This window comes from Coccinella septempunctata, chromosome 3, assembly GCF_907165205.1.
Source record: "Coccinella septempunctata chromosome 3, icCocSept1.1, whole genome shotgun sequence".
Lineage (NCBI taxonomy): Eukaryota > Metazoa > Arthropoda > Insecta > Coleoptera > Coccinellidae > Coccinella > Coccinella septempunctata.
The window spans coordinates 24,092,161-24,112,290 of NC_058191.1; the positions used below are offsets into that span (position 1 = coordinate 24,092,161).

General features: G+C 34.3%; 1 protein-coding gene across 1 annotated transcript; it reads left to right on the forward strand.

The window, feature by feature from the left end:
• Positions 1-300: 300 nt before the first annotated feature.
• On the forward strand, positions 301-19,447 carry LOC123309272 (putative ATP-dependent RNA helicase DHX57). The gene is made up of 13 exons (XM_044892296.1): positions 301-497; positions 557-671; positions 731-909; positions 960-1,893; positions 11,090-11,445; positions 11,527-11,882; positions 12,259-12,532; positions 14,783-15,147; positions 17,068-17,390; positions 17,735-17,941; positions 18,045-18,218; positions 18,932-19,165; positions 19,224-19,447. Exons 1-13 carry the CDS (start codon positions 430-432, stop codon positions 19,362-19,364), a joined length of 3,726 nt encoding a protein of 1,241 aa, XP_044748231.1. The 5' UTR covers positions 301-429; the 3' UTR covers positions 19,365-19,447.
• Positions 19,448-20,130: the final 683 nt, after the last annotated feature.

Here is a 20,130-nt window from a genome sequence, read left to right on the forward strand (position 1 = left end):
CTATCTCTGATATTTGTAAAATTTGGTACTTTGGCTGAATGAGTGAATGCAACTTTGTACAAAAGATCCACAAATGTGGTGTGTCACAGATTCAGTTAGTTATTCCGAAGGTAATTTTGTTTTTTCAGTGGTCACACAGCTCATTATGAAAACTTGAAATAGCTATATCTTTTTATCAGGGCCGAATCGGTAAAAATGGTGTGGGAAGAAAGTGTTTCTTTTGATCCCAAGAATATATTGTTAAAATATTTTTACGAGACTCACCCTGTATATAAGTCTGTGATCTACACGTTGACGTCTGTCATTACTGACAGTAGGTTTTGTAACCTCACTCTTTATATACCAAAATTCCAAAATTTTAAATTAAATTCAAATATATTTGTGTTCAATACTAAGTATTTCAGCTCTGCCCCAGCTAAAGACAGAAAAATGGATTCAGAATCAGCAATCAATACGGCTGATTTACTCCTTCGTCAAGTTGCAGAAGTTAAAATATCGTAACAGCACACATTTCTTTGAATTTCCGAAATAGAATTTTATTGCAAATTTTTTTCAGATCTGGTGCACCCGTAAAAAAATTCCCTGTTGTCAAGGAAGAGTTGCAGTTCTTACATTTAGATGAAATATCTCAAGAAAAGGTGTTGGATACATTGAAATATGTTTATGGCCAAGTGAGTACTAGTATGGTGAACATATTGTGCAACAATGAAATTAAAACTTTCATTCTCAGGATTTCAAGTTGAAAGATATATCAGCATATCAAGATGTAAACTCTAATCTAGGAAAAAAGTTTTGGGTTGGTCAAGGGACTCTTGTGGTAAAGGGTGGCTGCGATTTTTCCAAAACTGTTGATACTGCTGTTCATGAGACAGACCGACTCAAACAGTTTGCCCTTTTCAGACTAGAAAGGTAAAATTTATAATTGTTTTTGGGTAAGATTCAATAATTGCTGTTTTCAGTTATGGGTTTCATAAAAATCATTGTATAGAAGCATTAGACTACTGCTCAGGAAATATAGAAGACTGTTTATACCTATTATACTGCAAGTATTTAAACTTACCATACCCTTTTTCCCATCATAGTTCAGATTGTACTGATGAGGAACTGCAAGAGCAGAGAACAGATGAAAAGAGTTCTTTAGAATCAATATATGAAAACTCCTTCAGAGAAAAAGTGAAAAATAGTGTATGGATCCTAGAATTAAAATTAGATTATTTGGTAAACCTCTTTCAAAAAAATAAGGAAAAATTGCCAAAGAAAATTTTGCAACAGAAAGTAAAAAAAAAAGAAAAGTGCAAATTTCTCATCAGGGGCCAATGCAAATTTGGAGATAAGTGCAGATTTTCACATGAAGTGGAAGAAGATAAAAAAGATGTGGAAGTAAATAATATTTTTGAATTAGAAGTGAGATTTCCTCCCAATAGTAAATATCCATTTGAGCCCCCTTTAATTTTTATTAGGAAAAATGATATTCTTCCCCCTTTAGTGAACCTTAAAATATGTAGCAGATTATTTGAAGAAGCTAATTCTTATGCAAAAGATGGCATTCCTTCTGTGTATTCCATCACGGAACTCCTGCAAAACTCAGAAGAAATTACAGAACATCTTAAGAAAGATTGCAGTTTCTTGAATCCAAAAGTTAAACTGTTTGAGGAGATAAAAGCAGTGAAAACATTCAATCAAAAAAGCTCACATTATCGGAAAGGTCTGACAAATAAAGATAACAAAAGAAACTACAGTAAAGATGAAACATTGCTTGAAAATAAGAATATAGTGGAGAGGTTCCAAACAAAGGTAGATACAGAAGAATATAAAGTAATGTTGTCTTCCAGAAGAAAATTACCTGTTTGGAATTATATGAATGACATTTTGAATACCTTAGAAAGTTCTCAGGTAAGTGAGTATTCCAGTGACTTAAATGGTAATTTATATATAATCACTTGATGGTTTATCTCTCCGTTTATCTGTCTGGGTTTTTCAGCAAAGAGTTTAAATCCACCATTTTTTATATTTTTTCAAATTAAAAAATTGCTAGAACTTTGCTGAGTGAATAAATTGCAAATATATATATATATATATATATATATATATATATATTGTTACGAGACCGTTTCCCACAAGAAGTACGGAATTGCATCGAAACCCGAAACCCAGGATTCCTGGAAGACGACACAAGGCGTGACCACCGATTGTGACTCTTTTCCGTTTTCATAATTCGAATAATAAATAGTCAGTTGATGTCTAGCGTTAGATAGATTCACTTGCTTGTTCCTTGTACAAATAAAAACGATATCCTTTCTATCGAGTTGTCCTTTAATTATAATTGGCAACCCTAAAAAGAAATAAGTTCTTTTTAAAAATAGACATTTGGATACGTTATTCATAACTGGCGCTGCGAACAGGATATCGCAACGGGGTTTTAGTGAAAAGAAAAAAACTAAAATCAGTTTCCATAAGTGAATACGGACTCGTCCGGCCAGGCTGTTCGAAGAGTGTTCGAGGAACTCCCGGTGACTATCAAGTCTTTGTGCGGTATCACCAAGAAACTACATCGAACCAGCAGAGAATCAATTCTACCCACTTCATCCAGAAGGAAGACCATCAACTCGATCCACTTCGATTAAGAAGAAGGAACTACACACTCTAGGATGCATATCTTGGTGATGTAAGTCCATCAATCTCTTTCCTTAAACCCAGAATCCCAAAGTTCAAATGACAGATACCGATTCTTCAAGCGTACTAGAAGTTATCGCTGAAGATTCAGAATTATTAGAATTAGGAACAAACTTTTTGAATAACCAATCAGAATTAGAAACAAATTTTTCCAACAATCAATCAATTAGAAATAGAAGATTCCAACCATATCCTTCAAGAAGAAATTTTGAAAACCTCGAAATGAATAACCAAACTTCTTCTAACCCACCTGTAGTTGACGCAATGTCAAGACAAGATATACAATTGCTTTTGAACTCAATACCTGAATTTTCTCCAAGTCAAAATTTATCAATATTTATCAATGAAATAGACAACCTTTTTATACATCTCCAAGGAAGGTTAACTCCAGACCTTACTTACGCCTTGAATTTCACAATAAGATCAAAAATTAAAGGAGAAGCGAGAGATTTCATTTCTTTTCAAAATGCTACGGATTGGATCACTATCAGACGATCATTATTGCAAAGATACGGAGATCAACGAAATGAAGACCTATTGATTTCTGCATTAACACAATCCGTTCAGAAAAAGAACGAAAATTATTTCGACTTTTACAGTAGAATTTCAAAGAACTTGAATGACCTTTTACAATACCTAACACTCAATACACAAGATCCAAATTATTTGCTTTACAAAAAACAAGATGTAGAAAAATTAGCCCTCAAAACTTTCCAAATTGGACTCTTAGAACCATATCGGTCATATTTAAGCAATTTCGAATCTAAAACTCTTGAAGAATGTATAAACAGATGCAAATTTTACGATAATAGAAAGCAAGAGTGGGAATATTGTGAATTCTTAAGAAAAACTCAGGATAATGATAAAAAACCAATTTATCGACAACAAAACAGTAGTTCAAATAGAGAGAATTTATTTGTTACTCAAAAACCTACTTTCAGTCAGCAAAATTATAATAATACCCCTACTTTCAGTCAGCAAAATTATAATAATACTCCTGCACGAATTCCTAATGAAAAAGGTTTTCCATACCCCATTAATCAACCGATCACTAATAATCCAAAATTTCCAACAAATCGACAAGTTTTCGGGACAAAACCAGGATCAAGTTTTCATAAGATTCAACCAAAGTCTACGCCCATGTCTATTAGCACAAGAAATACTTTCAAACAACCGGTAACACCCATGTCTATCTCCACCAGAAGAACGGGAATTCAACAGAAACCCAATTTCATCTCAGAAGAACTATTTAATGTTCAATCGGAGAATTGTAATTCAGACGAAAATATGACAGAATATTTCCCGGAAAATGCGGAAAATGAATTCGTTAACCCTCAAGAAGAGTTTGAAGAAAATTACGAAGATGAAAATTTTCAGTCATGTGCCCTAGAAACAAACAATACTTAGACTTGAATTGTGTTAAGATTAAGTCAAAATTGCCCTATATTTACCTTCCAGAAGTAAATTTAAGAATTCTTATTGATTCAGGTGCAACAAATTCAGTAATTAATAAAAAACCAGCTTATGAAAAATTTTTCAATTTCCTCTTCAAAGAACCATTCAGTGTTTCTGGCTTAGGAAATACTATTGAATCAGATGACAATTTACATATCCCCATTTTATACGAATTAGGGATCTATGAAAACATTCACTTACATGTAGTTGATTGGCATAAAAAATTCGACGCATTATTAGGAACTTCCGATTTACAAAGACTAGGAGCGAAAATCGATTATCAAACACACACTTTAGAAATTAACGGCTTAAAAATCCCTTTCAATCTCGAATATTCCAATTCCAAAATTAAACCTAGAAAATTCACTGCGAAAAATCATGTCAAAATACCAGTTACTATCGAAAATGGCGATGTTATTATACCAGAACTGAACTTCAAGGAATTTTCAACCCCAGAATGTATTGCCCACGCGAAAGACGGATTATGTTGTATACCAATCCCTCAACCAATAAAAAGTACCGAAATAAATTTCTCAGAAAGAATACCTGTTCAATCTTTATTCGAAGCGGAAATATCAGAACCACCCGCGGAAAATCGAAATTTTAAATTTTCCAAACATATTAGAACTGAACACATGAATTCGGAAGAAAAGAGAGAAATTCTAAAACTTTGCAGTAAATTCAGAAATATTTTTTATAATGAAAATTGTGATCTTTCATTCAGTAACACAGTCAAACACAAAATCAGAACAAAAGATGAAGAACCAGTTTACGTGAAGTCCTTCAGACACCCTCATAGTATGAAGGGAATTATCCAAGAACAGATACAAAAATTGCTCGATGATAAAATTATACGACCATCAATTTCACCCTATAGTGCCCCCGTATGGATCGTCAATAAGAAAACAGACGCATCCGGCAAAAAAAAAAGTATCGAATGGTAATCGACTATCGTCGTTTGAATGAAAAAACGGTAGAAGACAAGTATCCCCTACCCCGAATTGAAGAGATCTTAGACAATTTAGGAAAAAGTTGTTATTTTTCAACATTGGACATGGCCAAAGCATTCCACCAAATCGAAATGGACCCAGATTCCATAGAAAAAACGGCCTTCACAGTAAACAACGGACACTATGAATACGTTCGTATGCCCTACGGCTTGAAAAACGGACCAAGTACTTTTCAAAGAGTCATGGATGATGTATTCAAAAAGTATCTCCACATATTTTGTTTTGTGTACATGGACGATATTGTAATATTTTCCAAATCTTTACAAGAACACATCTATCATTTGAAATTAATTTTCCAAAAACTAAAAGAATTCAATCTCAAAATCGAACTAAATAAATGCGAATTTTTAAGTAAAAATGTTGAATTTTTGGGACATGTAATAACTCCCGACGGAATAGCACCCAATCCTTCCAAATTGAAAGCGATCGAAAACTACCCAATACCTCGGAATACGAAAGAAATAAAATCATTCTTAGGATTGATAGGTTACTATCGCCGATTCATCAAAAATTTTGCTCATATCGTTTCACCAATGACAAAGTGCTTGAAAAAAGGCGCAAAGGTAAAACCTGAAGATCCAGATTATGTATCATCATTTCAGTTGTGTAAAGAACTATTAACAAATGCCCCAATTCTAACTTATCCAGATTTCGAAAAACCTTTCAAATTGACAACAGACGCATCAAACGTTGCTTTAGGAAGTGTTTTATCCCAGTCTAATCGCCCAGTAGCATATTACTCTAGAACATTGAATTCAGCCGAAAGAAATTATTCGACAATCGAGAAAGAATTATTAGCAATATTGGATTCCACAAAACATTTCCGGCCCTATCTTTTCGGTCAACATTTTACTGTAGAAACGGATCATAACCCACTTGTCTGGCTCTATAAAATAAAAGAACCAAATTCAAGACTAATTAGATGGAAACTAAAATTAGAAGAATTCGATTTCGATATCGTGCATACGAAAGGCAAAGAAAACAAAGTAGCAGACGCACTTTCAAGAGTTGAAATCAATAATCGGGAAAACGATAATCTTTCTTTACTTTCCGATGACGATTTGAACGTCGAAATCTCTTCAGTATTAGCGAATGTAAACGAAATACCTGTTCTAGCAGATGAAGAAGTAGAAAACATTTTAAATTCAGAAAATAATCAAAATATCCTCAACAATTCCGAAAATCGAAACGAAGATAACGATTCCGGTAATACTATTCATTCAACCCAAGACGACAACGGGAAAGCAATACCCATTACAGATTCCCCAGTCAATATTTACCCAAATAGAATAATTCTTAATATCGGAGAACAGTACAATTTAAAATACACGAAACCTTTTGGAAAAAATACGTATAATGTTACTATCAAACTGAATTGTATAGAAAATGATTTGACTACACTTTTCAAAGAAGTTTTCAGACCCACTGAAACCTACGGAATTTTTTTCAGAGATAAAAATTTAAGACTTCCTTTTATTCGATTTTGTAAAGAATCTTTCAACTACTCAGTTAAACTCTACATAAGTAATCTTTATTTATTAGATGTAGAACGAGAAGAAAATCAAAACGAAATAATCTCAGAATATCATGACAAAAATCATAACGGAATATCAGAAACTTTTAATCAACTATCTAAGAAGTATTATTGGCCTAAAATGAAAAATAAAATTACTTCGCTCATAAATAAATGTGAGCTCTGCCTTCGTTCAAAATACGAGAGACAACCTTATAAACTAAAATTTTCAGGACCACTTCTGGCAAAACGACCTTTTGAAGTTATACACATAGACACATTCTCATTCCAAAACTCAAAATTTCTAACGATTATTGACTTATTTTCCAAATATGCCCAGTCTTACGTAGTAAAGGATGGCACTGCCCTTACTATTCTGAATAAACTACGTCACTACTTTTCACATCATAACATACCTCAGAAAATCGTATGTGATGAAGGAAAAGAATTCCATAATAAAACCTTCATAGAATTTTGCAAATTGAATAAAATTGATTTACATTTCACAACAGTAAATAATCCAAGTTCTAATTCCCCAATTGAGAGATTTCACTCTACGATCTTGGAAAAATTAAGAATTTTAAAATTGAAGAACCCTAACGAAAACCCTTCAAATTTAATGATCTCAGCTACACTTATTTATAATCAATCAATTCATTCAGCCACCGGCTACTCACCATTCTATTTACTTTATGGTCCTTATGACAAACTGCCTGAATTCGACCTCAATACGACGGTTTACGAACAATACAACGAAAAAAGAAAACAAGAAATTCTACCATTTTTCGATCAAGTTTACGAGAAAAATAAGGAAAAATCTCAAAAGAAATTAGATAAATTGAATGAAAACCGAAATGACCCTCCAAACTTGAAACAAAAAGAAGTTTTTGTAGAAAGAGGAAGACCTAGAAAAACTGATCCTCCTTTCGAAAAAATCATTGTTGAACAACAGGAACAAAATAAAATCAGCGGTTTAACCGAAAAATCTCGAGAAACTACCGCAAATATCAATAAAGTCAAGAAATTAAGGAAAAACGTTTTCTCTTTTCAGAATTCCAATAATGCTGATGCAGACCCAAACCAACCAGGCCCTTCAGGTCACCAAAATAATCAATAACGGATACTTCGAAGAAAACTTGCGGAATGCAAAAATTTTAGATCACTATCACAAATTTCTTTTCTTGATTGACATCTCTTATTTAAGAAACAGTTACAAACAGCTAAGAAACAGTTTTTACAAATTACATGAGCATGATACCTTAAGTACATCCACTCATGAAATATGTCTTGAATTTCAAACAAATCTCAATCAAGTTGAACAAATTTTGAATAAATTTAGTGGCAACTACAAAGTTAAGAGAGGTTTGGTGAATTTCATTGGAAAAGGTATAAAATTTATCACTGGAAATTTAGACGATGATGACTTGAATACCATAAATGAAAATTTAGAACGACTTCATCAAAATACAAATAATGAAATTGAAAGAATTGATAAATTAACATCATTTGCCAATCACTTGTCTAAAAGATATTCAGAAGATGTGGCTTTGTTAAATGAAAATATTTTGAAGACTCAGTCATTATTTGACAAAATAAAATCTAATGAAGAATTCACGATTAGGACACAAAATCTTATATTTCAATCGAAAATATTACTCAACTATCTACTTATGATAGAAAGAACAATAAGTTTTGCAATATTTGAAATACCGAACCTTGAACTCTTCAAAGTTGAAGAACTCCATTCTATTGAACAATATCTTGAGAAAATTTATAAACCACAAGAGCTTTCATCAATTAATAATGCTCATCTTTACAAATTATTAGAATTTTCAAAAATATCTGTCATAGGAACAGACAAATCCTTAACATTCCTATTAAAAATCCCTATTCTTAAACAATTCATTGCAAATTACTCCCAAGTGTACCCAGTACCCAATCATCAAGATATTGCGATAATACCACCAAAGAAGTATTTGATTAAGATCAAAAATGAGGAATATTGGACCGACGAAGCCTGCCGATCAATAAGCAACTCCTTAGTACTCTGTCTTCAAGCACCAACAAAAGAAGCCTGTACCCTGACAAAGCCTCAACTGTGCCAAACTTCTTTGTCAATAAACAACTTCAAGATTACCCACGTACTGAAAAACAAACAATTGTTGACCATCTTCAAGAAAACCCAAGAAGTAATAGAAGATTGTCATGGAATCATAATGAAGAAATCCATTCAAGGAGCCAATTTGCTCAGTTCCGACTGCAAAATCATAATTGAAAATTCTATATTCGACAACACAGTACCAATTTACAATATCACATTCAGAAACATTTCAAAAATTACATTGAAATTCAACCACAAAATCGAATTCCATTTGAAACATTTGAGAGAGCCAACCTCCATTATTCAAGAAGCTGAGAAACTCCGAGATGAACCCATGTATCTACATCCGGTCATTCACATGACACATTATGCCCTAAGTGGAATATTACTTTGTCTCATGGTTCTAGGAATAATTGCTATCTTGTTAAACAAAACGAGAATTCAAGAGCTCCTGTTCAGTCCCAGGAAAATCATCCACCTAGAGATGAGCAACGTTCAAGGCCTTGGTACTGATAACGAGGACGTTCCAGTCTAAGGGGGGAAGTGTTACGAGACCGTTTCCCACAAGAAGTACGGAATTGCATCGAAACCCGAAACCCAGGATTCCTGGAAGACGACACAAGGCGTGACCACCGATTGTGACTCTTTTCCGTTTTCATAATTCGAATAATAAATAGTCAGTTGATGTCTAGCGTTAGATAGATTCACTTGCTTGTTCCTTGTACAAATAAAAACGATATCCTTTCTATCGAGTTGTCCTTTAATTATAATTGGCAACCCTAAAAAGAAATAAGTTCTTTTTAAAAATAGACATTTGGATACGTTATTCATAACTATATATATATATATATATATATATAAAGTAAATAAAACTGAAACAAATATAATTGAAATTTTATGTTCATATTTCTAAGTTCAGATTGACTAGGAATTCTTTAATTTTTTGCCACTGTAGAAAAAAGTTTAGTACAAACATTTCATAAATCTTTGGAACCCTATTTTTATATACACATGGTATTTCAGAAAACCTGTGTGTGATTAAACTTCCTTATTTCAGATAGTTACCTTATTTTTTGTTCTGAAATTCTTTCTGTTTTATTTGACATACCTTTAAACTAGGTTCGATTTTTATAAGAACATGAGAAATAGAAAAATGCATTTTTTATAGAACAAATAAGTACCTACTATGATGCTAAATAAATCTGAGGACTACCAAAGGCTTAAAAATACAATAAAATTACAACCAAAAATATAAAAATACAACACCTATTATATCTGAACTCAATACCTATTTGAAAGAATAATTGAGTATCAATATGTCGGTAACCATTTTATAAACTTGACGTAATTGTAAGTGGTCTAAATATCCTTCATTTTGCTTGGTACATTTTCTATGAATTAACTTTTGTCTTTCTATTGCTGCCAAAAGTAAGACTCACTTTGTTCAGTAATGCTTTTATTTTTTTCTTCACACTCTGCAGTGAATAAATTTGGTTTCAATTATTTTGATGATGTCTTTTTGAGCATCAAACGAAGTATATCATATTTCTGAAACACCCTGTATATATGGAAAAAGTTGAATGGGTGCATCAATCACCCTGTACATTGATGAATGATTGTCAGTTTTCATTTCATGGGAGAATAAGCAAAATTGTTGAGTAACAAAATAGTTAAACCTTGTTTTCACATTTTGAAAAACAATTTTGTTAATTGCAAGCACGAATTTGGATTAACTACATTAAACATACTTTGAAATGAGATTGCATGGAACATTACATTGAGGAAGATCTAGTATTAACTATTTACAACATTCTGTCCTAAACAATGATGAGGCGTCCTTGTCCCTATCTGAGTAACTTTTTCATGCTTATCTGGGGTTGTCTTGTATATTCCCCTCAGTTTTATTTTGCTACCTTTTTCGTTCTTTGTTATTGTTATTATTATTTCCTTTGCACCTTTGCACTGAATGAAGTCAATGAAATTGGCATAAATCTTCCCCTCTCCTTCAATGTCAACTGTAGTCATTATTTCAATATGGCCTTCTATCTTTCGATTGTAGAGTTGCTTCCTTTGGTAACTATTTCTTTTTCTTCTTCTGCTTATATTTTTCGAACTCATTCTTGGTTTTTTTAATATTCCGCTGGTTTCTTCATATCTTCGTTTGCTGCACATTCATTGTCAGGGTTACTTATGCTTACACATTCATAACATCCTTTTAGTAAGGAAATGACTCAATATTGCATTTTATGTTTTCCGGTTTAAGAAGATACATATTCCATGTCAATGTTATGAAGAATTGTAATTGAGTTGTTTCATATAGATTTCAATTAATTCAAGGTAACCATCATAAGTGGGGAAACAGGTTGTGGAAAAAGCACCCAAATACCGCAGTATATTCTTGATGATTGGATCATCAAATTTAGTTCAGAATCTAAAAGGAATATAAATATAATTTGTACACAACCTAGGCGGATATCCGCAATAGGAGTAGCAGAGAGAGTGGCACAAGAGAGGTTGGAAAAAGTAGGTAATACTGTTGGTTATCAGATTAGATTGGAGAGCAAAACATCAGCAAGTACTAGGCTGATGTTTTGTACTACAGGTATTTTACTTAGGAGGCTGGAGAGTGATCCTCTAATGCCAGAAGTTACCCATATAGTTGTAGATGAAGTACATGAAAGGAGTGAGGAAAGGTAAGACTTCTTAAAACAACAAAAACAATATCAAATGTTTCGTCATTTATTGCGAAAGTTTAAAATTATTTTTTGTTGCAGTGATTTTCTTTTGATGATTCTTAGAGACATGCTTTCTCTGAGGCCAGATTTGAAAATCATCTTGATGAGTGCTACACTCAATGCAGATTTATTTGCTTCTTATTTTGGAAGTGTTCCTATAATCAAAGTGCCTGGTAGAACTTTTCCTGTTGAACAGTTCTTCTTAGAAGATATTTTTGAAAGCATCCATTATGTTCTTGAAGAAGGATCAGAATATTCCAGGAAAATATCGAAAGACGATGACTATTTGGAGAGTCAATTGGAATCCGCAGAGGTTATGTTTACATCAGAAAAACCACGAAATGCCTTGAAAGATGAAAATTTGACTTTCAGACAGATCTGTACAAGATATCAGGGTGAGTTTCTACAAAATTTTGCTTGGTCTGTAAGTATCAATCTGTTCATGAGTCGAATTGTATGTGTATGACATTGGTAAGTCAGATTCGGGTTCCCCTTGTTCCCCAAACACCCAGTATGTATTGAATTATTCCTACCTTTCACTGAATAGGTTTCAAAATATTCCACCTTTTTATCTGAATAATAGTGAATTTTTATCATATGATACAGTCAACGAATCAAAAATGATACTATCATTGTCACCACTGAGTCACTGTAGTATCACCCAATTTCAAGCAATCTGCCACCCACATGTGACTGCAATATCTAGTTCTTTTTGAAATTATGGAAAGAGAATTAGACTTTTTCAATATATTAATTGTTCATTCTTTGCAGGATATTCCAAACTGGCATGTAAAAATCTTTTTTTGATGGACCCTGAAAAAATTAACAATGACCTCATTGAATATTTACTCAGTTGGATTGTATCAGGAGATCATGACTTCCCAAAAACAGGAACTATACTTGTTTTTCTACCAGGAATAGCAGAAATAACAAGCCTTCATGACCAGCTGAAAGATAATCCAGATTTTGGTTCAAGAACCAAGAAGTTCTTGCTGTTGCCACTACATTCATCCCTGACTAGCGAAGAGCAGGCAGCTATATTCATGTAAGTTATTTATTCTTCTTCTTTCAATACTCTAAATAGGCACACACCTGTACAATCAGGACCAAGGTGGGTTGACGAATATCCATAACTGAAACACTACAAATGAACTGAAGTATCGGAAATATAGAGTGAAGTTGAAAAAACATTTATTTTTGTGATCTTGATTTTCATTTCAGAGAATTTATCAATTTCTTTTTCACGGTCTGATTATTCAACTTTCGTTTGGTTTCTTTCACGGCTGTTGAAAGCGGTTTGAACAAATAGAGCATTTTCCGAATCCTCTAGATCAGCTGATTCTCCCCTCCCCCCCTGACCACATCGACTTAATGTGTACAAAATTTGTATACGAGTGAATCAACAATGCTAGATCAGTCGATGACTCTCAGAAATTTTGGGCTAGGAGAATAATTCAAACTTTGGCGGAATCCACTCTGCTTAGCGTATGAGCTAAAATTATTTTTGACTGTATAGGATGATCAGAATATGGTGAAACACAATACCAACAGGCCTTTCCCAATGAGAATACCCAATTAAACTGCTCCACATGAGTTAGGGATATTGACTTAAATTGCAAAAAAATATAGTTAAAATAAAATTTTTGTGATGAAAATTCTTATTAATATGATTTGCAAATTAATTTTAGCCTGTAGGTCTGCAGCGTATACAGGGTGGTTAAGAAAAATCGAGTAAAATAACGAAATTTTATTCCCAGAAAATTCAAGCATTTTAGGACTATCAATACAATGTATGGCCTCCACGGGCATCAATAACAGCTTGACATTTTCTTTGCATACTACACACGAGGTTGTTGAACATTTCTTGAGGAATTTGGTTCCATAAACGGGGCAGAAGCTCTCTCAGATCATTTAAGGATTCTGCGGTAGGTTGATGATTATCTAATCTTCTTTGGAGCATATCCCATGCATGTTCTATGCAATTCAAATCTGGTGAGTGCGGAGGTATTGGTAAATGTGGAATACCAAGCTCCTCACTTGCATTCTCAACTATGGCTGCACGGTGCGGTCTAGCGTTATCGTCTGGAAATTGAAAATAGCAGCGTGAAAATTTGGCTCCCCACAGTGTAAGGCGGTCATATTCCCAGGACAAATGTGTAGATCTGTGCGCCCGTTGAAACATATCCGGCCCATACCATAACACTACCCTCTCGGAATGGATGGACTTCTTGGACATAGCGACGATTACGGGGTATGCGTGGGATTGTCCATACCCTTATTCCTCGAGAATCTGAAAATCGTCCATATCTGGATTCATCAGTGAAAAGGACACTACGCCATTGATCGTTTCAATTGATATGTTGCCTTGCCCATTCCAGCCTTTGACGCTTATGGTCACGTGTTAACTCCTCTTAATGGACGTCTAGAACCTAGATTCACCTCTCTCAAACGTCGTCTGATGGTTTCGATGGAAACTTGGACCCCATCTGCATTTGGAAGAGTTTTCCGTAGCATTCTACACGTAGATGTAGGGTTTCTTCTCGCCGAAACGGTGATGAAACGATCATGAGCAGGTGTTGCTTTTCGTCTCCCTGAACGTATTCCAAAGTAGAGATGTCACACATTGGCTGACTTGGAGCCTTTCCGCTACAACAACCTGAGTTAGACCATCCTGTAGCATTCCGATAGCCCTATTAGCCTGAGCGTTTGTTAATTTACGTCTTGGCATTTTCAGAAAACTCGTTTCAAATCGAAACCGTTGATAAACTGACTTCATCTTAAGATAAAAACATTCATGAAGCATATGCTAAGAACCAAACTTCAGAAAAAAGGCGACCAGATTAACGAAATGTCTCATACTGATTTTTATTGGATCGATTCAAGTTGTTATTGTGTTTTAAATGGTTTTATAGCGATTTTCTCGAAAATTACATACTTTTAAAAACGATTGAATACGATATCCCTTACTCTTGTGGAGCAGTTTATTATATAATATTGTACATGAATTTCTGATTTCAAAATATACCACTTCTCATAATTTATTTGTTAGCCTATTCAAGTAGGCCACTTTTGGCCTACTTTTGTGATGTGGTTAACACTTTTACTACACAATATCTGAACACCAAATAATAACATGCCGTTTCTACAGTTTCTCATCTTTCACTTCATTTCGAGAATCGTTTAGTCTGTCTGAAAAGTCATTTCTTCAAATGATCAATAGTCCACATTTCTTGGTGCACTCTATACAATCCAACTATACTTTATTTCGCACTCACTCAAATGTTACAAATTTCAGAAAACCAAAATATGGCGTAAGGAAGATCGTACTTTCCACAAACCTCGCAGAGACGTCAATTACCATAGACGACTGTGTTTTTGTTATTGATTCGGGCAAGATGAAAGAGAAACATTTCGATCCCAACAGGAACATGGAAAGTTTAGAGACTACTTGGGTTACTAGGGCAAACGCCCTTCAAAGGAAAGGTAGGGCCGGGAGAGTTATGCCAGGAGTTTGTTTTCACCTATACACTGGCCATAGATACAGCCATCATTTCCTTGGACAGCCAATACCGGAGATACACAGGGTTCCACTGGAACAGCTCATTTTGAATATCAAACTATTACAGGTGTTCGAGGAGAAGGATGTTAAACAAGTCCTGGGTATGTTTAGATTTTTCATTCCATATTCTACATCTACATCATCAAACATTACTTATGTTATCTCTTTTAACTTCGATGTAAGTAGAAACGACAGTGGTTTTCTTGGCATTGTTTTATATTATCATTTATTCTTCAACAATATAAATACAGAACCATTCACCAAGCTACTTTTGTTCAGATTAACAAGCTTACTCTCTAATTTTTTGTATGTTTAGCTGATTTTCCAAATTGGATTTGTTGTTTCACTGTAATGTTTTTGGCGATGACTTATTAACTTCCAAATTTTATAAAATATTCTTTTTTTGGTTTTTAGCGTCGAAATGTGATATTTTAAAATCTTTGTTAAAGTTGTTCTAGGCATTCCACAAATGATTTAATTGAAAATGTGAATACTTCATACCCTCACCCCATTCATTCAGATTATTCTTGTACCTGTCGAGAGTTTCGGAAATGCGTAATGTAAAAAAAAACGCTAGTTTACATAGGCCCGTAAACGGCGTAAACCTCACGCTGAGGTTAACGTTTAAAACTGACGAATGCGCATGCGTATATATACATTATGGTGTATGCTGTAGCACAATATAAAATTTGACACAATATATGGTTAACCTAAAGTTATGTAGTGACCAGTGGTTAAATCAAAAATTCTGTTTCACAAAGTGTGGTTTATCGTTTGACCTAAAGTTAACTTGTGGTTGACTTAACCCCGAAAATTTCATGAGTTAACTATGAGTTGCCTGGACATAGAAGTTTCGTGGCGTAGCTTTTCTGCATGGATAACATATGAGTTCTGTCAGAGACAAGTCAGCATTTCTTCGGGAATACTGGTTAGGAAGCGTTTCACATTTATTGGGTGTTTATTAGTTATTATTTACGATTATCGTGGTCGATTATGATGAATACTCAAAGTAGTGATGAGGAAACAGTGAGGCCCAGAAGATTTGGAGCTAGGAGGAATTATTTTGAGTAATATGTCGACCTGGATTTCTTCTGTAGATTCAGAAACACAGTGGAAAGGAAGGCAGTTGGAAGCGAAGAATCTCAGCTCCTTCAATGAGAATATTAAAAGTATAGATGCAGTGATGATGATTAAGTCCACAGTTTTCTTAAATAACATATCTTGTAGGACAACCTCCTTCATGAGGAGAAGAAGAAGCAATGAATTCATATCAAAATGTTGCTGTGCCCCCTATAGGGGATGAAGAATTATTGTTAAATAATAGAACTAGAAGAACTAGACTGAATCTTATGAATAGTTATTATGCAAATATGTTGAATTAGAGTGGTGAAATTTGAATTTTTGAAATAGATCGAAGCATTTCAATTCAAACTCAAATAATCAATAAAAATAGGCTTTTGAAGAATTGTTGAGGAAAACACCTAGATAGATATAAATTATTTAAGGAACTTTAAGTTATAAATGCAATTTTGTTTGAATTTTTCAATAAAGTAATAATTTCTATTGGTCCAGCACAGTTGCACTGTTTTTTCTTATTTCGCACAAGAAAAAACGAACGCTTCAGCTTCACTTAAATCAAAATCCAAACGAAAAATAACCTTTAGGCAATTATGAAACTCATAGCAGCACAGAACATCAAACATTCGTACGGTGCTCATACGTTTTATTCGTTTTCTGTCATACTCATAACAATTTCTATATTTTTAAGTTCTTGTTTCACAGAAATACGAAATGTCAGTAATAAATAACCCAAAAGTAGATCTATCGTACACGAAAAACATTACCAACCTTCAGAAAAAAATATTAACCGATGGTCAAAAAACCATCACACGCTTTTTTGTTGTGAAACAAGCATTTTTTTAAACCTTGGGTTAACTCAAAGGTAGTGGTTAATAAACCACCACTGGTTACCAATGATTGTGAAACTGGGCCTTAATATTGTTGATTCCTTTATTTTTTAGGTTCCTTCATTGAGCCGCCATCTGAAGAAAGTATAGATTCCTCGATTTCGAGATTACAGAGTGTTGGAGCTCTAGATAAAAAAATCGAATTGACCGCTCTAGGGCAGCATCTGGCAAGTTTGCCGGTTGATGTCAGAATTGGTAAACTTTTGCTATTCGGAGCGATCTTCTCCTGCATAGACGCTGCACTTACCATGGCGGCCTGTTTGAGCTTCAAGAGTCCGTTTTTGAATCCTTTTGGAAAACGGGACCAAGCGAATGCGAAAAAAATGAATTTTGCTAGTGGCTTCAGCGACCAGATCACGGTGTACACGGCATATAAGGTAGGTCTTTAACTTTCCTCTTATTCGTGATATTCACCAATGAAACCTTGATATAACGATAAAAGTAATGATAGAATCTATTCAACGGAAAACTTTAATTTGGAATATGCAATTTCAAAAAAAGACTCCAAATCCGTTCATTCACGGTTCCACTATCTCTGGCATATAAATTTTTGGAGAATACTAAAATTTTAATAAAATACAATAGTGCCCGCAAAGTTTTATTCTTGTTTCAGAAGTAGTGCTTTCATCACGTCATGTGGTACTCTGCAAAAAAAATACAAGCAAAATGAGTGTACTATTTTCGGGATATTCAATTCTGAAGTTATTATTTTATTTTTCAGAAGTGGCTGCAAGTGTACAAGAAAAGCACAGCAGGAGGGAGAAACTATGCAAATGAGAATTTTCTATCTTTCAGAACATTAATATCGATAGCGGATATAAAGTACCAGTTCCTAGAATTGCTAGTAGATATCGGATTTATCAGCGTTGATTTGAATAAGAGAAGGAAAATGGGCGAAGATATAATTGCTCAAGTTACAGGACAAGAAGTGAGTTTCTTTGTTTTTTGCTTCATATGGCAAATAAATGAACTTGCATATAACCGTAAGTTTTGTGAGTGCCCTAATAATTCCTCCTTACTTATTATTTCAGTTCAATAGGCATTGCGAGAATTACAGACTACTTTCATCAGTTATCTGCGCTGCGCTTTATCCAAACGTTGTGAAAGTGTTAACTCCTCCAAAATCTTACATAATGAGTGCTGCTGGAGCAATACCAAAAGAAGTACAGGCCAAAGATCTCCAATTTGCAACTGTCCAAGAAAAGGTCAGTACATTTCATTTTTTTAGTAACTTTTATAATTTGTGTTGGATTTTTATTTACGTTAATGAAAACAAGAATTTATTTGAGTTTTCCAGTAAATTCACCGATAAACTGATTTCGATCACGCGAACTGGTTCTGCAGCTTACTATGAATTATTTATTTATTCATTGTATGGCATAATAACACATGTATATACGGATTACAGAAATTCAAGTCCAAAAGTTCGGTTTTCTAAACCTTATTTGGTCAGTTCTGATCAGGCTGCAGGGTCGAAACGAAAGTATTAGCTGAGTAGAACCGTATTCCGGTCCTACGAATTTTGTTTGGATTCTATCGCGACCGGCAAAACGCAGCAGTTAAGTGAAATAGAAGGCTTGTTCGTAGAGTGGTTCACATCGGTACAGAGCAAGAGCAAATGGATTTTCGCTACCCCAAAATTGAATTGCGCTTGCTCTGTACAGTTCACAACCGTTGCAAACCACTCTACGAACAAACCTATAGTCATTTGAGAAACTCCTAAATCAGCTGATTTTTCCCTCTTCCATTCGGCGTTTACAAAAGCGTGAGTGCAGGTAAACTGTTAACCTTCATCCACTTGAAGATGCTATTGTGATAGCGAAACACGTGTCCAGGTTTAACAACTCGTGTTAGTGAAAATCATATAGTTCTCTTTTGAATTCACATATCATTTGACGTTGAATTAATCATTCTTCAGGTTTTCATGCATCCTAGTTCTATCAACTATAAGCTTGGCAATTTCCCAAGCCCTTATCTGGTGTACCAAGAAAAGGTGCGGACAAGCAAGGTGTTCTTTAGAGATTGTTCCGTTATCCCACTAATGTCATTGGTTTTGTTCACTGGATTCGATTTGGACATCAGAATTCATAACGGTTCGACATTCATTTCCTTGGAAAATGGCTGGATACTCTTACAAGTTGAGGAACATCAGGTAATTGTTTCAGAGAGTTATCTTCTGTACTGAAAGTTTCATATGTTTTCATTCACAGGTTGCGGAGATGGTGAAGCTGATAAGATTAGAGCTCTTTGATATCCTTGAAGAGAAAATAAGGGATCCCCTGCTTAATTTGCAGCATAATGAAAGAAGCAACAGAATAATTTCAACTATTCTCCATTTGATTTCAGCATGACTTGTTGACTTAATTTATTTTAACAGAGTTTTTTTGTGTACAATATGAATCGGTTTTATGCAAAATATATTCATATGTTTCTACATAGAACTTATTTTTTCACCCAAGTATACTATATTTTTATATTCAAAAAGATCAGTTTGTGTGGCCGCACAACGGATATACTTTTGTAACGCCGCATATGGTTCTACATATCTTGGTCATTGTGTATATCTACAGGTTCGGCAAAAATTGTCTAGAGGTAGCAAATCAATGGGTGGAACAAAGATGTATGAACCAAACCAGGCGCGAAATAAGGAGAACAAATATTTCTCCTCCTCCCCCGCCATTTTCCTACCATTTCCCTTCCCTCCATTAGACATTCGAGCGCCAGCTGCTCACTCTCATTTCAATTGGACTCGGCTTAGAAATTAAGTGGGGGAAATTGCTCTAGAATTCTTTCTTTGTTTAACTGATCCGATTTGTCTTTAAGTTTCCTCTCGCTTCCTTTACTGGGATATTTCCTATCCCTAGATTACCCTCTACCAGACCTGTATATAAGTACCCACACACCAGATACACATTTGTGTCACCAGGCAATTTGGAGCGGAACAGCGAGCGAGTCGCATAAATACAAAATCAAACAAGTGAAAAATACAATAGCCACAAAGTGAATCGGTACTGTTGTTTCAGTGTATTTTAATTCGATCTCATTTAAACTGATGCACCGCGTTTCTTACTTTCTGAAGTCTAAGAACTTTGAGGATGATATCTTGAAAGTTATATA